This window comes from Scyliorhinus torazame, chromosome 18, assembly GCF_047496885.1.
Source record: "Scyliorhinus torazame isolate Kashiwa2021f chromosome 18, sScyTor2.1, whole genome shotgun sequence".
Lineage (NCBI taxonomy): Eukaryota > Metazoa > Chordata > Chondrichthyes > Carcharhiniformes > Scyliorhinidae > Scyliorhinus > Scyliorhinus torazame.
The window spans coordinates 7936945-7960009 of NC_092724.1; the positions used below are offsets into that span (position 1 = coordinate 7936945).

A 23065-nucleotide genomic window follows, 5' to 3' on the forward strand; every position below is an offset into this window, starting at 1 on the left:
TGATAGTGAACCTGAATAGACGGTTGACTTTCTACCCGGGCAAATGTAGTCCTGAAGCAGCATTGCATATTTCTCGGCTGTTTACATTCGAAAGAGATTTGGTTGTCACCTGCTACCACCAGACTTCCTATACACCATATGTTTCCCCAACCTTCCTGTATTTCTCTGGCTCGCTTCCCTCACTTGAGCATAAGTGTGACAACAATGGTGGGGGATTGTACTGACATTTGTCACTTGCTGTGCTCTGAGTTTACTTCGCTTTGGGTCTTGCTGCGATTTGTGCTATCCTGTCATCTTCCCACATTTTGCTTAAAATTTCAAAGGCTTGGGTGAGAACCGGAGTGTGGCAGTCTGTGCATCTCTAGTCTAGATCTCAATCTAGAGACATTTGGCCACTGCCAGTTCAGTTTTTTTTTGTGAAATTTGTTCACAGGCAGCAAGGTGGCGCAGTGGGTTTGCCCTGCTGCCTCACGCCGCCGAGGTCCCAGGTTCGATCCCGGCTCTGGGTCACTGTCCGTGTGGAGTTTGCGTGGGTTTCGCTCCCGCAACCCAAAGATGTGCAGGTTAGGTGGATTGGCCACGCTAAATTGCCCCTTAATTGGAAAATATTCATTGGGTACATTAAGTTTATAGAAAAAAAGAAATTTGTTCATGGGATGCGGGCTTTGCTGGCTGGGCTGGCATTTATTGCCCATCCCTGAGGGCATTAAAGAGTCAACTACATTGCTGTGGGTCTGGAGTCACATGTAGGCCAGACCGGGTGAGCATGACAGATATCATTCGCTAAAGGACATGAGTGAACCAGATGGGTTTTTGCAACAATTGACGATGCTTTCATGGTCGTCATTAGATTTCAATTCCAGATTTTGTTTATTTGAATTAAAATTCCACCAACTGCTCTGGTGGGAATCAGACCTAGGTCCCCAGAGCTTTACCATGGGTCTCGGGATTACAAATCCAGTGACGGGGTCGGCGTGGTGATGCAGTGGTTAGCACTGCTGCCTCACAGTGCCGAGGTCCCAGGTTCAATACCGGTCCAGGGTCACTGTCCGTGTGGAGTTTGCACATTCTCCCCGTGAGTGCGTGGGTCTCACCCCCGCAACCCAAAAGATGTGCAGAGGTAGGTGGCTTGGTCACATTAAATTGCCCCTTAATTGGGGGGAAAAAAATTGGATACTCTAAATTTATTTTAAAAAAAGGAATGTGCGGTGGCCAAAGAGAGCATTCTGGAAGATTGGAATACCGCCTTCTCAGTACAAGTGTTGTATACACCAAAGTTGCGGATGCATTCCCAAACATTGTGATGCTACAATCTATGCCTTTTTGTAAAATGCCCCCACTCACTACTTTCCTCGCTGAAAAGGAGCAAGGCAAGAGCATCTTCAGTCATTTAAAAAAGATAAATAAAACCTGGATTGTGGCGGCTCCCATCTGGTCACGTCCGCACCATCGGGGCTCCCATTTCCACAAATTTGTCTTCGCATGGGATCTGGATCTTGAATGGGAACACCGACCGATGCAGGAGAGGGAAGCAGCGAGAGGGTGAGCCAAGGAACAGGAGGTTATGCAAGGGGGTAGGAGGGTGGATGAGGGAAGCAGGGGAATAGGCGGCACCAAATTGGTGGCAATCGCATCACATGGGAAACGACATTAAAACAAACTTCACGGCGCTCCACGAGATTGCAGGCCCCATTAACTTGCCATTGTTAAAGAAAACCAGATGTAAAGGGTGCTTGCTGAACTTCCAGCATTCCCTGTTAAATAAATAATCGCTTATTGTCACCAGTAGGCTTCAATGAAGTTACTGTGAAAAGCCCTCAGTCGCCACATTCCGGCGCCTGTTCGGGGAGGCCAGTATGGGACTTGAACCCGTGCTGCTGGCCGCTTTCTGCATTACAAGCCAGCTATTTAGCCCACTGTGCTAAACCAGCCCAGTGTTCTTGGTAAATGTGTCACATGGGCAGAGCCTCCAACCCCATTTGAAAATCCTGCACTTGTGCACAGAAACATTCATTATGGCAGCACGGTGGCGCAGTGGGTTAGCACTGCAACCTCACGGCGCCGAGGTCCCAGTTTCGATCCCGGCTGTGGGTCACTGTCCGTGTGCAGTTTGCACATTCTCCCCGTGGTTGCATGGGCTTCGCCACCACAACGCAAAGATGTGCAGGGTAGGTGGATTGACCACACTAAATTGCCTCTTAATTGGAAAAAATTAATTGGGAACTCTAAATTTTTTTTTTTTAACCCACTCGTCATGCCTTCCCACCTAGCTTGTTTCTGAGTCTCCGGTACAGGTACCTCTCCTGCCTCTCGTGTGCTGGGGGAGTTCTATGTGTGTTACAAAACAGAGGTCCTCCTTGTGGCTATTTGCGGGCAGCATGATAGCACACGTGGCTAGCACTGTGGCTTCACAGCGCCAGGGTCCCAGGTTCGATTCCCCGCTGGGTCACTGTCTGTGCGGAGTCTGCACGTTCTCCCCGTGTCTGCACAGTCCAAAGACGTGCAGGTTGGGTGGATTGGCCATGATAAATTGCCCTTCGTGTCCAAAAAGGTTAGGAGGGGTTATTGGGTTACGGGGATAGGGTGGAAGTGAGGGTTTAAGTGAGTCGGTGCAGACTCGATGGGCTGAATGGCCTCCTTCTGCACTGTATGGTCTATTTTAGATTTACTGTACGAAAAATAAAATCTTTGCCACCCATTTTTTACTTTCCGCTTTATAAATGTTTTCGTGGAGTTTTGACTTCAATGAGCTTCCTTTCTGTGCAGCCCTGAAGGGACAAAGTGAAATAAAATGAATCCGATTTTAAAAAAAACACACATTAAAAGTAGCCAAGATGAAGAGTGACATCACCCAATCCGAACATGGGGTAGAAAATGAGTTCCAAAAAGGACATTGTACATCTGCAAAGTTTTTGTAGTTTAATGTTTCCCATCTGTTTAGTGTAGTGAATAGCCATTGTTTTCTCTACTTCTTCGATCGAGCAGGCTGCAAATTCATTCTTGCCGAGTGGGTAGCTCTCGGATGTCCAACTTGTTTTTTTCAATCTAGTTTTGAAGGGTTGCTCTGCCCTCTCCCTGAAGCCACTGACCATCATGCGTGCTGTGATATAGGGCAGCACTGTGGCGTAGTGGGTTAGCCCTGCAGCCTCACGGCGCTGAGGTCCCAAGTTCGATCCCGGCTCTGGGTCACTGTCCGTGTGGAGTTTGCACATTCTCCCTGTGTTTTTGCGTGGGTTTCGGCCCCACAACCCAAAAAGATGTGCAAGGTAGGTGGGTTGACACGCTAAATTGCCCCTTAATTGGAAAAAATGAATTGGGTATTCTAAATTTTTTTTAAAAATGTGTGCTGTGATATAAAATACACGGCCAGAGCTCCGTTTGCGCGTCAGTTTTAAGTAACCAAACCTGGAGAAGCTTTGACTGATTTAGACAGCTCATGAATGATGTCGCGAGATTATCTGCCTGATCCTGTCAGTGTTAATTGGTCGCTAAGGAGCTAACTAGCACCGTGATAGCAAGTGCTTGTTGAACTCTTTCTCTTCCAACCATCCCACGCCACAACCTCTCTGCTCCCCATAGTTGAAATGTGTGCTATGCCTCAATGGTGCAGGTCCCATTCCCCGCACATGGGGTTGCTACCTGTCGGGAAACAGTTTGTGTGCTCACCAAATTTCCATTTCTCTTTTTGTAACTGCGTTGTTGGCATGGTGCTGGTGCCATGTTGGCAGGGAGATGATTAACCCCTTCCTCTTCTCCTAGCCTCCTGCAAATGGTGTAGGTGATGATTCGCTGTTGCAGATTTGTGCAATGTGCCTTTGAAGTCCATTTATTGACGCTAAGGATTCCGCTACAGCCCTCGGCTTGGCTGCAAGTGGAAAATGACATAATTCAGGGTATCTCTTTCCACCCACGCCCCTGGAGGAAGTGGTGACTCTTATAAAAATTGCATAACCTATTTGTTGTTTTAACTAGGTAATTAGAAGTTGCGCTAAATCTTAAAGGCAGTTGTGTCTGTATTTAATCTCGAGACTCTAACCACATTGAGGCTCCCAGTCTGTGTCAGTGATCTTGAGCGTTATTACAGTAAATGAATACTGCGGACACGCACATCTCCCTCAAGCCAGCTGCAGAGTGTGAACAAGCCCAGGGATTGAAGAGCTAAGTGCTTCTGTGTTAGCTGTGGCTGAATCGTGAAAGCATTCACTTCTGAGTCACGCGGTTCTGAGTTTATGTCCCGCCCCCAGGGACCTGAAGGCAAAGAACCTTGACTGACGCTCTAGTGCATCACAGAGCGAGTGCTGCACTGTTGGAGGTGGCACCCTTTTTCAGATGAGAAGTTAAACCCCTCAAGTGGGACGTAAAACATCCCATGACACGACTCCGAAGAAGACCAGTGGAGTTATTCCCCACATCCTGGCCAATATCCCCCCCCCCCCCCCCCCCCCATCAGCATCGTCAAAACTGATTTGTCAGGTCATTATTCACGCTGTATGTGAGAGCTTCTGTGTGCAAATCCCGGCTGCCTTTTCCACAGAACCGCAGTGGCTACATTTCCAAAGTCCTTCATTGTTCTCGATGTGCTTTGGATTGAGAACCGGCCAATGTATTTGTTCATGATGAAGCGCCCACACGATAACAATAGCCCAGCACTGCTGGGAGACCAGCGACGTTATTGCTGTCCCAAAACCAGATACAGCGATGTTGCAAGAATAAGGTGTGTGTTCCGATGGGGTGGAGGGTGAATTTGTTTTGCTTTCGGGATTGGAAAGGAATGGCAGAGTTCAAACTCCTGAAGGTTGATTTGCGATGAATGATCGTGGCCAAAACATTCTGTTCCCTCCCTTTTTTTTTTAAAAAGAGGAAAATATTATTATTTTTTTTGGATCATTTTTATTTTGGCCTTGTGCTTTGAGATTGTGTTAATGCAGAAACCATTTAACTGTCTGCCTGACTGCAAAAATAATAAAGACAAATTAGCTTGCAAATAATCCATTTGTGATATTGTAGAGAATTTTTGATTTCCCTTGGTGAGTGCAAATAGCCTGTAAATGATTGATTAAATGAGTGTAAGTGCAGCAGGAACTGTGGCCCCAAAGTGCTGCTGCCTTACACAGGACAAATGTAGGAAATCCATCATAGTCAGTCCTTGGGGACTGTAAATAACGCCTTGTTAAATGCTGCCAACTCCTGAATTATCTCTTCAGCGAGCGGAAGGTTTAAATTCAGAGGTGTTGGCAAACTATCTTCTTGACAGCATCCCACAGGTATATGCTACTTAACCCTTAACTGTCGCTGGGTTTCCATCGCGGAGAGTTTTACAAAACTGGATCCATCTGCTACAGTGTGAAAAACATTCAAAAGACATCGCATCAACTGCTCTACCTCCTCCTGTCTCTCTGCCCCACACCCTGCCCTCCCCCACTCGGAGAACAGTATTTATCCCTCAATCAGGATATTAACGATTACTGATTGAATGGTGGAAGGCAGATTTTGTGCAGTCGATGATCCGATGCTATAGAAAGTTCCATCCTGAGGCAATTGCAGCAGAGACCCAGGGTGGAAATCAATGGGCCCTCTGGCCGACGGGGTTTTCCCAATCCTGCCAAAGCCGATGGACTTTTGAACAGCTCGCCCCGCCCCCACACCCCGCTGGCACCAATAAAATTCCACCCCCAGTTTTTCCTGTGTTCCATAATCTGTTATACCGGAGAAGGCCGTTCGAGCTCTCGAGTCTTTTCTGTCATTCAGTTAGAGACTGGGTGATGAGTGACGCAGTGGTTAGCAATGTTGCCTCACGGCACCAAGGACCCGGGTTCGATCCCGGGTCACTGCCCGTGTGGGGTTTGCACATTCTCCCCGTGTCTGCGTGGGTCTCACTCCCCACAACCCAAAGATGTGCAGGGTAGGTAATTGGCCACGTTAAATTGGCAGTGCCCAGGTGGCACTGCCAGGGTGCCAGGCTGGCTCTGCCAGAATAACCAGGTGGCGCCAGCAGTGCCAGGGCACCACGCTGCCCAAAGGGCATGCAGCTGGGGGCCTCCGATCCCCTGGGAGACCTCTGAGTGCCGTTCCGTCTGGTCCCCATTTGTAGGGATCAGTGCTGAACTGAGCTCACCCGAGGTCTCCGAGGGGAAGGGGTTGAATCCCAAAGCCTCGGGTACCTCTGGAATCTGCACTAGTGAGGCCAGCAGATTTTCCAAAATGTGATCCCGCCGCAGCGAGCTACTTTTTGGGCGCAGGTTGGCCGTTGGATAATGCCCAAAGAATCGCTTAGGTGCAGAAGGAGGCCATTCGGCCCATCATGTCTGCACTCACTCTCCGAAGAAACACCGCACTCCCTTGCCCCATCCCCATAACCCCACCTAACATTTGGACACTAAGGGGCAATTTAGCCTGGCCAATCCACCTAACCTGCAAATCTTCGGAGTGTGGGAGGAAACTGGAGCACCCGGAGGAAACCCACGCAGACACTGGGAGAACGTGCAAACTCCACACCCGACGCCAGCATCAAACCCAGGTCCCTGGTGCTGTGAGGCAGCAGTGCTAGCTACTGTGCCATCGTGTCACCCCTTGCTGTGTTCAGTTGTAATTTTGTTGCTTTTTGAGCCAACCTGATGCGTGTGTGACAGGAGAAGGTTTACCAGTTGAGCTGTGACAGATAATCATGCATGTGTTGAGCTGCATGGAGATAGTAAATAGGAATTTCTGTCACTGTATGGGTGGGGTTTTTGTAACTCCTAATTTAAGTCCCTGCTTCGAGCAGTGACGCTGGAAGATTGTGAATTGCAGCATCCTCTAACTGTTGTTGATGCTAAACAACTATTTGAGGTGACGTGTTTGGAGGCGGCCTGAATGGGTAAGAGGCCCCGGAATGTTTGCTTGTTGCCTCGTTGCTGGGAGTCTCTCTCCACTGCTCCACTGGGAACTTCGTTGCTGGTTTATTATCGATTCTGCGAGGTGTGCATGGAGGATACTTGTCTGCATTTGAGCCCTGACCAAGTAAACCCAATAACTCTCGAGCTCCGTCAGTACTTGTGAGCAATTTTGCTTTGTTCACTCATGTGCTAAGTGTCACATTGACCTGTCTACCATTGAGGATTTTGTTGTGGTATGAAGCAATTTAAAAACAAAACTCAATTTTTAACAACATCAATTTTATTTTGGTGTAAATTGTTTTAAGTATACTGTGCTGCAGAGTCATTATGTGAAGTGGCATTTACTTCTCTCCTGTCTTTAGGAGCTTAGAAGGTTGGAAATAATTTATTAATTTTTGAACTAAGTTGAATTTATAGACCCCTGAGTTAATTGGCTTTAATAATGAAGTGGCATGATGATATTGTTGGGGTTGCAAGAGTTACATCTTACTCAGAACCAGGCAATGAATTCAGAGATTCATAACTATTAACAGCACACGAGGAGTCTATTTGGCCCATTGTGTGCATGTTGGTCAACAAAGATCTGACTGGAGTCCTAGAAGTCATAGAGTTATCGAAGTTTACAGCATGGAAACAGGTCCTTCGGCCCAACTTGCCCATGCCGCCCAGTTTTTAGCATTTAAGCGAGTCCCAATTGCCCACATTTGGCCCATATCCCTCTATACCCATCTTACCCATAAAACTGTCTAAAAGCTTTTAAGGCAAAATTGTACCCGCCTCTACCACTGCCTCTGGCAGCTTGTTCCAGACACTCACCACCCTGTGTGTGAAAAAAGTGCCCCTCTGGACTCTTTTGTATCTCTCCTCTCTCACCTTGAACCTATGCTCTCTAGTTTTAGACAACCCTACCTTTGGGAAAAGATGTTTACTATCTACCTTATCTATGCCCCTCACTATTCTATAGACCTCTTTAAGATCATCCCTAAGCCTCCTATGCTCCAGGGAAAAAAGTCCCAGACTACACTAATCCCATTTCCCAGCGCTTGGAGGCAGCGCAAGTGAGTATCTGAACACTAAAATGTTATCATAGTTTCTGACCACCACCCTTTTCGGGTGGTGACTTCCAGACTCCCACCATCCTCCAAGAGTGAAAAGGTTTCTCCTCCACTCCAGTCTTGGCCTTCTACCTCTTGCCAATTGGTTATTGACTCCTCTACTAGTGGGCACCATGCCTTCCAGCTACCCTATCAATGCTCCTCATAATCGTATGCACCTCTAACCGTCGCTGAAAAACCGCCTCGGCCTACCCAATCTTTCCTAATAGCTCAGACCCTCCAACTCAAGCAGCATCCTGGTAAATCTCCTCTGTGTCCTCTCCAGTACAATCACATCCTTCCTATAATTGTTACGTCTTATATGGATGATACATTGCAGCCATTTCACACAACGCAATATCCTACAACCAAGGATGAGATAAATTGACAATTGCTCGGCTCTTGAGTCTTGCTGGTTTATGGGAACATTTTGACCAGAAGGAGTGGAAGGACTGCTTGTTGAAGGGCGTTGGGGTTCTTCGTCATTCACGATTATCTAGTGCTGGGCTTAACAGCTCATCAGATCGACAGCACAGCATTCGCTAATGCACTCTGAAGCGGTGGCATTGATGGTGTGGAGCAAAGCCTTCTAAGTTGTCCTTTGAAAGGGAAAGCTTCCGACTGAAGCAAGACCGGAACCTGCTGGGAGTTAAACTTACGGAAGCAGTATAAAGCCTGTCACCATCTTTTCCTGCGTGATTTTCCGTACAGACTCGCTGTGCCATTTGATGGAAAGAATATAGAACTCTGATGAGGCACAATAGTTTTATCTTTTCTCTCCTTTGATGCGTTGAAAAATTGTAGCTGTTTTGGAAACCTGCACGGAATCAGATTCCATCTCCAAGTTTGTAAGAGGAGATACTTAAATATCAAAATCCGAGGGCAGCACGGTGGGGCAGTGGCTAGCATCGCTGTCTCACGGCGCCGAGGTCCCGGGTTCGATCCCGGCCCTGGGTCACTGTCCGTGTGGAGTTTGCGCATTCTACCCGTGTTTGCGTGGGTTTCGTCCCCACAACCCAAAGATGTGCAGGCTAGGTGGATTGGCCACGCTAAATTGCCCCTTAATTGGAAAAAATGAATTGGGTACTCTAAATTCAAAAGAAATATCAAAATCGCAGTCCGCTTCCTCGATAAAGATCAGATTGTGCCAAAACTATTGAGCTAAGGACTGTGCAGTAATCATAGGCAAATCTTCATTTTGTGTCACTGTCCTTGTACATCATGGGCCTGAAGCTTTTGTGTCGACCTCTATGTGCGTGGCGAGCGCAGAAATGACATTTTATTTCAATAAAAATGCAGTGCCCCTGTAGTTGTCGTGAGCGAACATAAAATTACTCGAGTCTAATGAATGTTGTGTGTGTTTTAGTAGTGGCTGAGCACAGTAGGGGTGTAGTTAGCTAGCTGGGCACAGTAGGGGTGCTGTGATAGGCTTCAGTACCTCTGGGATAGGGAATGATGAGGGGGGAGAGAGAGGGATTTGGGCATTGTTGGGGTGCCATCCATGGTTAAGGAGTGCGCTGGCACACTCTACCCAAGCTTGTGAAAGAAGAACATGCCTCTTGGCTGAGGCCGTAGAAACTCTGAACTAGAAGCAGGAATGACGCTGAGCGAAGGGGTTTTGACCTTTTTGTTGTTGCCCTCACTTTAGTTAGGATTACCAAATCCTCTGTAATTACCCTGTTTCCAGCTCTCTCATCCAGCGTGTTCGTTTTTTTAAAAAAAAAAGGTCACTATCTTTTCAAAGTGGATCTATGTTCTGCCCGCCCCTGGAATTCAATAGGTAGCAAGGATTTGATGGAGGTATCTACCTTTTTAAAAAGTTCTGCATGACCAATTACTATGCACTATGGAGGGGCACATTATGTCAGCAATGTGCTTGAGCCTGCTGCTTAATTGCCATTTGCCTTTGCAGACTGCACAGTTAGTGTGAGATTGCTTGACGGGCTTTGGAGTCTGGTAGATACTGGTACAAGGGAGGGCCATCTTTGTGCAGGCCTGCTGCCTGTCTGTTTACAGTACAGTGTGTTTACTGTGTATGTGTGAGGGATTCTTTTCACCGATTGCTTTCTGAAGGTACCTGACACTTTTTCTAATTTATTAAACCTGAGCCCTGTTATTTGATTTCTTGATTTTTTTGATGTGTGTGTGTGCATGATGGGAGCAGACTGGGTGGGGATTTTGTCCTTTTATTTTAGGAGCTTATTTTGGCTGCAGTTGCCTCTAGGATTCCCCCCCCCCCCCCCCTATCGTCTCCCTTCCAGGGCAAGTCACATTAAATAGCGTCACTTTTATCTTCGCTGCTTTGTGTTGTGCTTGATGGGTTTGTCAGCCTGTTCTGCAGCTGAAATATTCTGGAGCGTGTGCACCGTCTCCTAGGCCCGTCTCTGTCTCCTGTACTTTGCATTCACCCGTCAGCACTGAATCCTAATTAAAAGCTAGAGCTTCCAACGTTGTGTGGGTTTGAATCCCCTTTTGTCTGTGTATTATGTTTTAAAAGCAAAAAGCGTGAATCCTAAATACAGATCTACCTTTTTTTCAATGTGAAGGAATTGAAACATTGCTGATAGTTTGGTAGCAGCTCCTCTGCGTTGGTCACTACACAGGAGTTAAAAGCCACCTGCACTACAGTCATGCCCTCAGCTGGAGTCCGCCGAGCGTTTCATGGACTGTGCCAATTCTGGTCTCCAAAAGGGCAGCACGGTGGTGCAGTGGCTAGTACTGCCTCATGGCGCCGAGGTCCCAGGTTCGATCCCAGCTCTGGGTCACTGTCCGTGTGGAGTTTGCACATTCTCCCCGTGTTTGGGTGGGTTTCACCTCCACAACCCAAAGATGTGCAGGCTAGGTGGATTGGCCACGCTAAATTTGCCCCTTAATTGGAGAGAAATGAATTGGGTACTCTAAATTTATAAAACACAGATTTGCGTCTCCAAAGAAGTGTGTTTGAGGGAGGAACGTGGGTCCACAATGAGGACCATGCATCTACAATTCAATTTGTCCTGTAAATCGTTTGGTTAAAGAAAGGGCTGAATGTTGTAGGGGTAGCCAGGTCGCCACACCTGACCGCTCACCCCAAGCAAACGTGCCGTGGAAGTAACTCCTGCCATGGCAGCCACTTCCCGCCACAGGCTAAACCAGGGCCAAGTGGAACTTCTGCCCCCACACAAAGAAGGAGGTCCCATCCTTGGGAGCCAATCCCATTTGCCGACAGCTCCCATCAGTGCCGGCAGTGCCAAGTGCGCATTAGTGGGTGTTGCCGGGGGGTGGAGGAGGAAGGTCCATGGATTCCGGTAATCCCGGGATCTTGGGCGGGGAGGAGGTGAGGGGATATTTAAAATATTTGACTGCCTGCTCCTGCCTGACTGCCCACATCAAACGTTTTACGGTGTGGGCAGCACATTATCAGGATCATTGGCTCGGTAACAAGCCTAATTGACCATTGATTACCTATTTAAATATGGTGGGTGGGTGAGTTGCTAATTTCTTGTAAAGGTGAGGAGCTGGGGGTGGAGTGAGGAAGGACATGGGTGGGTGCTACATGCCGTCTACCCTGTCTTAAACACACCTCGTGCGGGGGGCGGGGGCACGTAAAATGCAACGCAAAGAAAGTGCATTGTCTCTCGACTACCAAGGGAGTTGTCGCAACGGGTTTGCCGTTCCTGCATAGTGGAAGCTGTTGGATCACAGACTGAACTGGTTAACTGACAGCCTTCAAGGTATCTCTCCTGTTGTGCAAGATATATAATATGCAAGTGTGCTTGCTAATCCTTTGGAGCAAAACCAGATGCTGGCAACCCATTTTCTGCATTAACTTTATGAATTCACATTTGCAGCTCCGTTTCTAGAATATTTTTGTTTAAAACCCAATCCTTTTCTTCCTAGACAGAAATTGCGAAGAGACTGAATGTGATCTGTGCCCAGCTCCTTCCTTACTTGTCGCAGGAAGTAAGTGTGACGTTTAACAGATGCGTAATTTATTAATTCCTCTGAAAGTTTCATATCTTAAATGTAATATTTGTTTTTAGAAAGCAGTTTAAGTTCAAGCTCACTTTTTGCTCCGTGTGATAATGACGAGATAAATATTTATGTTTGTGTGGAGATTGAGAAATAACTGTTGGCCAGGAAGTGGGGGGGGGAAACTCCATTGCTTGAGCTAGTGCTATAATGCGAGCACGATAGCACAGTGGTTAGTACTGCTAACCTCACCGCTCCAGGGTCCCAGCTTCAATTCCCAGCTTGGGTCACTGTCTGTGCAGAGTCTGCACGTTCTCCCCTTTGTCTGCGTGGGTTTCCTCCGGGTGCTCCGGTTTCCTCCCACAGTCCAAAGACGTACAGGTTCGGTGGATTGGTCATGCTAAATTACCCTTGGTGTCCAAAACGTTTAGCTGGGGTTACGGGGATGTGGTGGAGGTGTGGGCTTAAGTAGGGTGCTCTTTACGAGGGCCGATGCAGGCTCGATGGGCAGAATGGCCTCATTCGGCACTGTAAATTCTATGATTCTATAAGCTTCTCAAGGATAGGACATGGATGCTGAAAGATTGCTTCTTTGGATTGGGCAGTATTAAAACATGGCGGGGTGGGGAGGAGGGCTTGTGAGTATCAGGATAAGGGACCAATCCTTTAGGACTGAGATGAAGAGAAATGTCTTCTATCTAAAAGGTCATTGCTGTTGAATTCTCTACCCAGAGTGTTGGCGATGCTCCAATGTTGAACACATCGAAAACTGGACGGACAGAGTCTTTTGGTGTCCCGGGGGAATTAAGGGATATGGGGAGTTGGCAGGAAAACCGAGTCAAAGCCCAAGATCAACCACGATTGTATCAAATGGCGCAGCAGACTCAGTGGGCCATTTGGCGGACCCCTCTTATTTCTCGTGTGGCTATACCTACTCGATAGAGAAAACGGTTCGCTGGTTTAACATCTCATCTGGGGGGAAAAAACAGTCAAATTTCCAAAGGGATAAAGGGGACCTCCTGAGGATTTAACCCTCATCGTGATATTTGTGCTCAAGTTTTGGGATTCTCTTAGATGTGTTGACCGTTCTAGATGGGTTGACCGTTCTAGATGGGTTGACCGTTCTAGATGGGTTGACCGTTCTATGTTAGTAATGTACAACACCAGTAAAGAAAGGCAACCGCACTCTTGGGTTTAAAAAAAAAACTTGCATTTATTTGGTGCCTTTCACGATCATGGAACATTGCAAAGTGCTTTACAGCCATTAAAGTGTTTCTGTCATTGTATTGTCAGGTAACTGGCACTAATGTTTAAACAATAAGATGTGGAATTCCCAACAGAATGCTGATTCTTTTTTTCCCAAAGCAAGTTTTGATAAGCTATTATATTGAGGCAAATGCCCACTCTCACTATTGGGTCTTGAAGATGATGTAACCCGGTTACTTGACTTTGAATGCAGGTATTGAATTGGTTTATTCCATCCAACTTTATCAGACTTTCTTTCTCTTTTTTTTGGTATCTTTCCAGCATCAACAACAGGTAATCCAGACCATAGAACGTGCAAAGCAGGTGACCATGGGCGAATTAAATGCTGCCATTGGGGTCAGAGGACTTCCCATTCTACCACCCCCAGTATGTATATTTATTCACAACCTTTTATTCCAAAGGAGTTACTTTTAGTTGGGCACTGTAGACTTTGCGTAACTGGCATTTCTTACATGGCACCTTGCCCCCCCCCCCCCCGACCTCCATCTCCACACAAGAAAAGAAATGATGACCAGTGTTCCCTCAGCCCCAGAAAGGAGTTGATGATGAGACTCTCCCGAGGTAACGGTGAGACTCGATAAACTCATACGGTTGGATTAAAGACCTCCTCAACCACCGGTGGGTTCTGAGGAGGTGGGGGGGGGGAATGCACAGAGGGGATTTCCTCCGGGTTCCCACCTGCCCTGACCTAGTAGCGACTTACACTGTGGCGGACAGGGTCTTGGACGGGAAACCCACCCTTAATTGGCCAATTCATAGCCTCTTAAGGGCCGTTTCCCGCCCAGCCTCCGTTTTTAGGCTGACGGGTGGATGACTGCTCGGGTTCAGTTTTCAAACAAAAAAAAACTGCTCGTGCAGGCAGATCCTCTTTTATCTGAGCAATTTGGGAACACTTTTCTATAAGTTGAGAACAGAATTTACATTCAAAGCTTGTGCTGCGTTTAGTGTCTGTCCAGTACAGAAACTAATGTAGAATGGTGAAAGGCTGATCGAGATGCCCGGGTTATATTGGGTGGGCTAACTGCTTTGGGTCGCTAGATTTTGGTGGTCTGCATGCTCCAGAATGTGCTTTGCAAAGGGTTAATTTACTGCTCTCTAGTCTAAAGGTTATAATTGCTTCTCCACTTGGTTTGGTGGAAATCTCGATGTTTTGTGGCTCCTGTAAATGCAATTTTAACAATATGTAAATTATATGGAAATGCAATTATAGGTAAATAATGAGGCTATAGATTTTCTTTATGTTGAGGTTAATGGGCATGCAGAACGTGTGTTTTTCATGTACAGCTGGCATCAATGTAACCTCACTGGATTTGCTATGAAAGGCTGCTGGGAAGACCAGTTTCTTTGTTTGATATTTTATCAGATCTCCCCCAACATCTGGTCTTGCCGAGTATGACCAAAGGTCATGTCAGTTATGTAGGTTGCGGGGACTTCCACATCTGGAGCTGATGACAACAGCAAAGCAACTATTCCTCGTTACTCGAGGGTGCTTGATAGGCCACGCTGAGCCCGAAAAGCAGCGCGCCACGGCGCAGTGTGGCCGATCGAAGCCGGGAAACCCCGCTCCCGGGATCCACGTAGCTTGCAGTGCCTCGTGAGATCTATCGCAATCTCGTGAGACATTACGATGTAAATCCCACCGATTTGTGGACGGAATCACTTTTTAGTAAATCTGCATATTCGAGCAAGACCGCGAGTCTCACTTTAATGTGCTGATAGGCGTGAGACCTAACTCCTTCACCTCTGGAGAGCGCCGTTCAGCACTAGTTTCCACAAATGGGGGGGCCAGATGGAGCGGCACTCATAGGGGTCTCCCAGGGTATCAGAGGCCCCCAAGTGCATGTCCTTTAGGTCGGGTGGTGCCCTGGCACTGCTGGTGCCACCTGAGTGCCAGCCTGGTTCTGCCAAGGTGCCAAGCTGGCATTTTCTGCGCAATGCTATTCCGGCCGGGGATGCCCTAGGAAGGTTGGGGTGGGGGTGGGGTGGCGGACCCTCCCACAGTGCATTTAGGCTTGGGGGTCACTTCAGGGGCTCCAGTGATCCGTCCCAATCTCTCGCTACACTGACCTACGGCGAGCGGCGCTCCTCCCTGCACAAAACAGGGCTATGTGCGGCCTCGGCCACACGTTCCACGCTGAGGCCCTCTATCTAATGGAGTGCCATTTTGTAGCGTGTGTCCCGCCGCTGTGAGTGTGGGAAACCACGCGGCTAAACGCGCTCTCTACAGGACTTTGCTCCCATTTAGTTACATCCCGCCTCTCACAGGCCAGGGTTTAGAGAACCCCAAAGTGTATCACGGAGTTCACCTTACCCACAACATTTAATAGATTTTGGTTTTGGGGAGCACAAGGGCCCACTCTACAGGTGTGATGCAACAGAGATCTAAAGTACTTTTAAAACAAAACAATGTTTATTATATGAATCCAGTTAACATTTTATAAATGCACAGTAAACATCTTAGCAACTATCAACTCAAATACTTCCCCCAAAGAATACAGTACTCTATAAGTAACCCTTAATCTTTCCTAGCAACATCCATAAAACAACTACCCTCTTTAACAAAGACAGCAGGTTTAAATTCTCTACTGAGAGCAGTTATAACTTTTAAATTAGCAGGTGATCTGAAGACATTCTTTTCATGCAGAGAAAAATCAAAATTACACCTTGTTTGGCTGGATGCAGCTCCAACTCTGAAAACAACACTAAACACACACTGTAGCTGCCAGCTCAAAAACAAAAGTAAAAACAGACAGCCCAGTTCCACCCACACACTAACATCGCTGCAGCTATTTGATAAACACCCATTTCTTAAAGGTACTCTCACATGACACGCCCTTACTCTTGCTTTTGTCACCACACATGCAGTTCAATCTTTCAGTAAAGCCTCCACCGAAATGTCTGGAATCTCCACCTTTTGTGAAGTGATCCCATGTTTCTCCCTACCTCGGTGTGTGCCTGTGATTTGTTCCATGAGGCAGATCTACTGTGTCAATGTGCTGCTCCCGAAGATAGTTCATGGTGAGGCAAATGGAAGTGAAGCTCTGAAATGGCTTTTCTCTCTATGATGTGTTTGTAAGTAAGGCTTTGAGGCACAGCTTATAAGTTACATTGACAAGATGGTAATGCGTGTTAGCTCTTTGGTTGCTGGGCAATAGTGGTAACTTGTATATAACCGTATAGTATAATGCATATAATATATGTAATTTGTAACACTGACAACAGAGAGCGAGGTGGCGGTTGGGGAAATCCTCCTGCAGAGCCCCAAGTGTTTGTGATGTCGGAACCCATCATTTTAAGATGAGGTTATGTAGCTGGAAGCATTGCCAATGCCTTGATGCCTACAAATGCTGGCTAGAGCTTGACTAGCTCTGTTCTGAGGGACTGCAGAAGCCCATGAATAGTTCCTAGCTGGACAATATGATCGGTGTAGTCCCTCTCCGAATAGTGACCTTGCATGAAGTGGGAATGGGAAGGAAAATCCCAATCTTTTCCTCTCTCTACCCAATGATGCAAATAACTGTTGAAACTATTTAACAAACTATCGGAAAGAAAATTATTTTGAAAGATAAATAGTTTCTGCTTAACCATCTATTTTTAAACCTTAAGTTGATGTATTTGAATATATCAAAATTGAATTAAAAATTGAAATACTTGAAAAAGAATATTATAAATTGTTCCTTTTATAAAATAAAAGTTGCGTTTTGGTTTCAGAAAACATATGAATTAGTTGAGCGATGAAATATTAATTACTGCCGTTAATATGTTAGCTGTCTAATTTTGTTCACGTTCCATTATTCATGATGGTGTTACCTGGTTCAGGTGGGGGATTGACTGACTGATCCATTTGTTGTCTCAAAATGGTCTGCTTGAAAATGTCCAAAATTTACATTGGAGGAGTGTACTCCGCTAAACCGTCTCCCCTCAAAAAAACGCCTGATGTGCTTGGATTCCCCTTCAACCTTTCAATATATCTGTGCATTTTTGCCTCTTCCAGCACATCATTAGGAATGTTCTATAAGAAGCTGTAGAGTGGATGAACGAGTGTTTCGGATATAGAGGCTAGAAATTGCAAGATTGGCTTACTGTTCGTTCTTATCTACATTCAAAAACTCTTGAAAAGGAGGGGGCTGGGGTGGAACTGTCCAATTAAATTGGACTGAATCTGTATTCGGAGTCTCCTGTACCCATTAAACTTGCAGCCCATTTCTAGGATTATTCTCTAGCCATTTTGTGCTGCCTCTAATTTGCATGGCAGTTAGCACTTGTGGTTACATTGTATCTCCAAAAAGCATTCTATATTGCTTAATCTCAGTGTTTTGGGGTTTTGCTCTCCAACGTGTCTGAAGGGCAGATGTCTGGTGGGTGAACTTTGTTTCTGATCGTTCAAGCCGTTTATTTTTGCATACTTCCTTTTCATTTTATATTAAATTGTGCCGCTCCCCTGTTTCGCAAATTGAAACTTCTTTGGCGGTCTCTGGAGGCCTGGCTTCTCTGCTCTTCAGTTGGGAGAAAGTGCACCGAAGACTTGTGAATCAGATGAATGTCCTCCCAAGCTGCTGAAGTGCTATTTATGCGTCTGTCGCAGTTATATCCACAGTGGATGTCGGTAGCACTGCTTCTATTTTTGAGTTGAGATGTAGGTGAGGGAAGGAGGTACACAATTGACTAATGGTGGTGGAGCGGGTTTGATGGGACCGCCAGATCCTGACTGATGGTCCCCGTAGCATTAAGACAAGAGAGAATTTTGACTCGATATGACCTTGAGGGCAATTTACTGTTTTCGGTTTCCTACCAATCTCCCTCTTGGCCTCGTTACAGTAATACTGCATTGTTACTTGTATTGTCTTTCCATAGCTAAACTTTCATCAATAAAAATATGAAAAACTAGCAGGGCTTTCCTTCGATCTATTCCTCTATTTGATGTAATGTAATCATATATAGGACTGCTCTTTCCCAATACATCCTCTGGTGTTTCCTGTAGTACTGTGACCTCCTGTGTAATACTTGGTCTTTTAATTACCTCGGTAATCTCAAACCTCAGCAGCCTAACCGGTCAATTTTCTTCATTAATCTCCACTGAACAGCGATGAGGCTTGATTTTTGGCCAGCGTTTTGACTCTGCTAAGGCACCCCTGTGGTGTCCATTGGAGAGAATGACCGCGCTGCCCTTAAGATGGCGGAGGAGGGAGAGGGTGGGAACTGGACCCCCCTTTGCTATTTTGGAAAACGCACTTGCGTGAAATTTCTTGACTCGTTTTAGTTTAGTTTCTGGTAAGCTTCCTTCTCTGCTGAGGCTCTGTGGGTGATGCTTATTAAAGGAGATGGATGGATTGTGAAGAGTGGGAGGCTGTGATTGTGGCCCAAGCACTACTTAGCAAACTGACATTTGTTATGGGCCAAGGTTTAGAGAACCCCAAAGTGTATCATGGAGTTCACCTGACCCACATCTTTTAATAATTTGTTGTATTTCCCCTGTGGTTGTCCCCCTCTTGAACAGGTATACCCCTTTGGATACTGTCGGGGGGATAGCCTATCACGGGAAAACAGCAGCAGCCAGAGCAGTGGCACCACGGCTGGCTCTGATGTTCAGAAGTGAGGGTCAAAGCACAGAAGAGCAATAGTCATAGGGGACTCTATAGTCAGGGGCACAGATAGGCGCATCTGTGGACGTGAAAGAGACTCCAGGATGGTATGTTGCCTCCCTGGTCCCAGGGTCCAGGATGTCTCCGAATGGGTAGCAGGCATCCTGAAGGGGGAGGGCAAACAGGCAGAGGTCGTTGTACATATTGGGACTAACGACATAGGCAGGAAGGGGCATGAGGTCCTGCAGCAGGAGTTCAGGGAGCTAGGCAGAAAGTTAAAGGACAGGATCTCTAGGGTTGTAATCTCGGGATTACTCCCTGTGCCACGTGCCAGTGAGGCTAGGAATTGGAAGATAGAGCAGCTAAACATATGGCTAAACAGCTGGTGTAGGAGGGAGGGTTTCTGTTATCTGGACCACTGGGTGCTCTTCTGGGACAAGTGTGACCTGTATAAGAAGGACGGGTTGCATCTAAACTGGAGAAGCATAAATATCCTGGCCGTGAGGTTTGCTAGTGTTACATGGGAGGGTTTAAACTAGTATGGCAGGGGGGTGCGTACCGGAGCAATAGGTCAGAAGGTGAAAGCATTGAGGGAGAACTAGGGAATAGGGACAGTATGGCTCTGAGGAAGAGCAGACAGGGAGATGTTGTTGAAAACAGCGGGTCTGGTGGCCTGAAGTGCATATGTTTTAATGCAAGAAGTATTATGGGTAAGGCAGATTAATTTAGAGCTTGGATTAGTACTTGGAACTATGATGTTGTTGCCATTACAGAGACCTGGTTGCGGGAAGAACAGGATTGGCAGCTAAACATTCCAGGATTTAGATGTTTCAGGCGGGATAGAGGGGATGTAAAAGGGGTGGCGGAGTTGCGCTACTGGTTAGGGAGAATATCACCGCTGTACTGCGGGAGGACACCTCAGAGGGCAGCGAGGCTATATGGGTAGAGATCTGGAATAAGAAAGGTGCAGTCACAATGTTGGGGGTTTATACAGGCCTCCCAACAGCCAGCGGGAGATAGAGGAGCAGATAGGTAGACAGATTTTGGAAACAAATAAAAACAACAGGTTTGTTGTGATGGGAGACTTCAACTTCCCCAATATTGACTGGGACTCACTTAGTGCTAGGGGCCTAGACGGGGCAGAGTTTGAAAGGAGGATCCAGGAGTGCTTCTTAATATAATATGTAGACAGTCTAACTAGGGAAGGGGCGGTACTGGACCTGGTATTGGGGAATGAGCTTGGCCAGGTGGTAGAAGTTTCAGTAGGGGAGCATTTCGGGAACAGTGACCACAATTCAGTAAGTTTTAAAGTGCTGCTGGACAAGGATAAGAATGGTCCTAGGGTGAATGTGCTAAATTGGGGGAAGGCTAATTCTAACAATATTAGGCGGGAACTGAAGAACCTAGATTGGAGGAGGATTTGACATGTAGGAGGTTTTCAAATGTCAATTGAAAGGAATTCAGGACCGGCATGTTCCTGTGCGGAAGAAGGATAAATACGGCAAATTTCAGGAACCTTGGATATCGAGAGATATTGTAGGCCTCGTCAAAAAGAAAAAGGAGGCATTTGTCGGGGCTAGAAAGCTGGGAACAGACGAAGCCTGTATGGAATATAAGGAAAGTAGGAAGGAACTGAAGCAAGGATTCAGGAAGGATAGAAGAGGTCACAAAAAGTCATTGACAAATAGGGTTAAGGAAAATCCCAAGGCTTATTACACATACATAAAAAGCAAGAGGGTAGCCAGGGAAAGGGTTGGCCCACTGAAGGATAGGGAAGGGAATCTACGTGTGGAGCCAGAGGAAATGAGCGAGGTACTAAATGAATACTTTGCATTAGTATTCACCAAAGAGAAGGAATTGGTGGACGTTGAGTCTGGAGAAGGGTGTGTAGATAGCATGGGTCACATTGAGATCCAAAAAGACGAGGTGCTGGGCGTCTTGAAAAATATTAAGGTAGATAAGTCCCCAGGGCCGGATGGGATCTACCCCAGAATACTGAAGGAGGCTAGAGAGGAAATTGCTGAGGCCTTGACAGAAATCTTTGGATCCTCCCTGTCTTCAGGTGATGTCCCGGAGGACTTCAGAATAGCCAATGTTGTTCCTCTGTTTAAGAAGGTTAGCAAAGATAATCCAGGGAACTACAGGCCGGTGAGCCTTATGTCTTTGGTAGGGAAATTACTGGAGAGAATTCTTCGAGACAGGATCTACTCCCATTTGGAAGCAAATGGACGTATTAGTGAGAGGCAGCATGGTTTTGTGAAGGGGAGGTCGTGTCGCACTAACTAGATAAGAGTTTTTCGAAGAGGTCACAAAGATGATTGATGCAGGTAGGGCAGTGGATGTTGTCTATATGGACTTCAGTAAGGCCTTTGACAAGGTCCCTCATGTTATACTGGTACAAAAGGTGAAGTCACACAGGATCAGGGGTGAGCTGGCAAAGTGGATACAGAACTGGCTAGGTCATAGAAGTGATGTGGAGATGCCGGCGTTGGACTGGGGTGAGCACAGTAAGAAGTCTTACAACACCAGGTTAAAGTCCAACAGGTTTGTTTCGATGTCACTAGCTTTCGGAGCGCTGCTCCTTCCTCAGGTGAATGAAGGGGTATGTTCCAGAAACATATATATATATATATATATATATATAGACAGATTCAAAGATGCCAGACAATGCTTGGAATGCGAGCCTTAGCAGGTAATTAAGTGTTTACAGATCCAGAGATGGGGTAACCCCAGGTTAAAGAGGTGTGAATTGTATCAAGCCAGGACAGTTGGTAGGATTTCGCAGGCCAGATGGTGGGGGATGAATGTAATGCGACATGAATCCCAGGTCCCGGTTGAGGCCGCACTCATGTGTGCGGAACTTGGCTATAAGCTTCTGCTCGGCGATTGTGCGTTGTCGCGCGTCCTGAAGGCCACCTTGGAGAACGCTTACCCGGAGATCAGAGGCTGAATGCCCTTGACTGCTGAAGTTTTCCCCGACTGGAAGGGAACATTCCTGCCTGGTGATTGTCGCGCGATGTCCGTTCATTCGTTGTAGCAGCGTCTGCATGGTCTCGCCAATGTACCACGCTTCGGGACATCCTTTCCTGCAGCGTATGAGGTAGACAATGTTGGCCGAGTCGCATGAGTATGTACCGCGTACCTGGTGGGTGGTGTTCTCACGTGTAATGGTGGTATCCATGTCGATGATCTGGCACGTCTTGCAGAGATTACCATGGCAAGGTTGTGTGGTGTCGTGGTCACTGTTCTGAAGGCTGGGTAGTTTCCTGCAAACAATGGTTTGTTTGAGGTTGCGCAGTTGTTTGAAGGCAAGTAGTGGGGGTGTGGGGATGACCTTAGCAAGATGTTCATCTTCATCGATGACGTGTTGAAGGCTGTGAAGAAGATATCGTAGTTTCTCCGCTCCGGGAAAGTACTGGACGACGAAGGGTAATCTGGCGGCTGTGTCCCATGTTTGTCTTCTGAGGAGGTCGGTGCGGTTTTTTGCTGTGGCGCGTTGGGACTGTCGATCGATGAGTCGAGCGCCATATCCCGTTCGTACGAGGGCATCTTTCAACGTCTGTAGATGTCTGTAATGCTCCTCCTCGTCTGAGCAGATCCTGTGTATACGGAGCGCTTGTCCATAGGGGATGGCTTCTTTAATGTGTTTAGGGTGGAAGCTGGAGAAGTGGAGCATCGTGAGGTTATCCGTGGGTTTGCGGTAAAGTGAAGTGCTGAGGTGACCGTCCTTGATGGAGACGAGTGTGTCCAAGAATGCAACTGATTTTGGCGAATAGTCCATGGTGAGTCTGATGGTCTGATGGTCTCCGATCCTGCGGCTATGCCCGGTGCGGGGCTAGCAGCCGCGCAGCGTAAAGCCCCCACTTTTACTTGCGGATACGGCCACAGAATGGCTGAGTCCGTGGCCACGCATGCGCACGATGGCGGCCTGTGGCGACCACGCCATGCAACATGGCGCCGGTCGCGCGTGGACCCAGCCTGCCGATAACAGCCCCCTCGCTACCCCTGACCACCCCCCCGCCAAAGACACCCCCGACTGTGGCGGCACCGGAGACGGTCCGTAGCTGACCACGCAAGGTCTCTGGCGCGGTATGAGCACACGCGAGCGACGCCGTCGGCAACTCGGCCCACCGGGGGCGGAACATCGGGAGAGGGCCTCATATGATGTCCTGAGGCCTTCCCAACGGCGTGCGGCGTATTCCTTGAGTACGCTGCTTTTGAGGGGGTGGAGCATCGCAAAAACGGCACCACCTCCGATTCTCGTGTAAACGGGGGTTCTCCGGTCGATCACCAAACG

General features: G+C 47.3%; 1 protein-coding gene across 2 annotated transcripts in view; it reads left to right on the top strand.

The window, feature by feature from the left end:
* LOC140394922 (transducin-like enhancer protein 4) overlaps positions 1 to 23065 on the top strand; it is a 171242-nt gene that overhangs the window by 73906 nt on the left and 74271 nt on the right. For both annotated transcript variants that reach the window (XM_072482112.1, XM_072482113.1), the window contains 2 exons: positions 11849 to 11911; positions 13448 to 13552. In XM_072482112.1, the coding sequence (XP_072338213.1) occupies positions 11849 to 11911; positions 13448 to 13552 (168 nt within the window). The remainder of the gene's footprint in view (positions 1 to 11848; positions 11912 to 13447; positions 13553 to 23065) is intronic.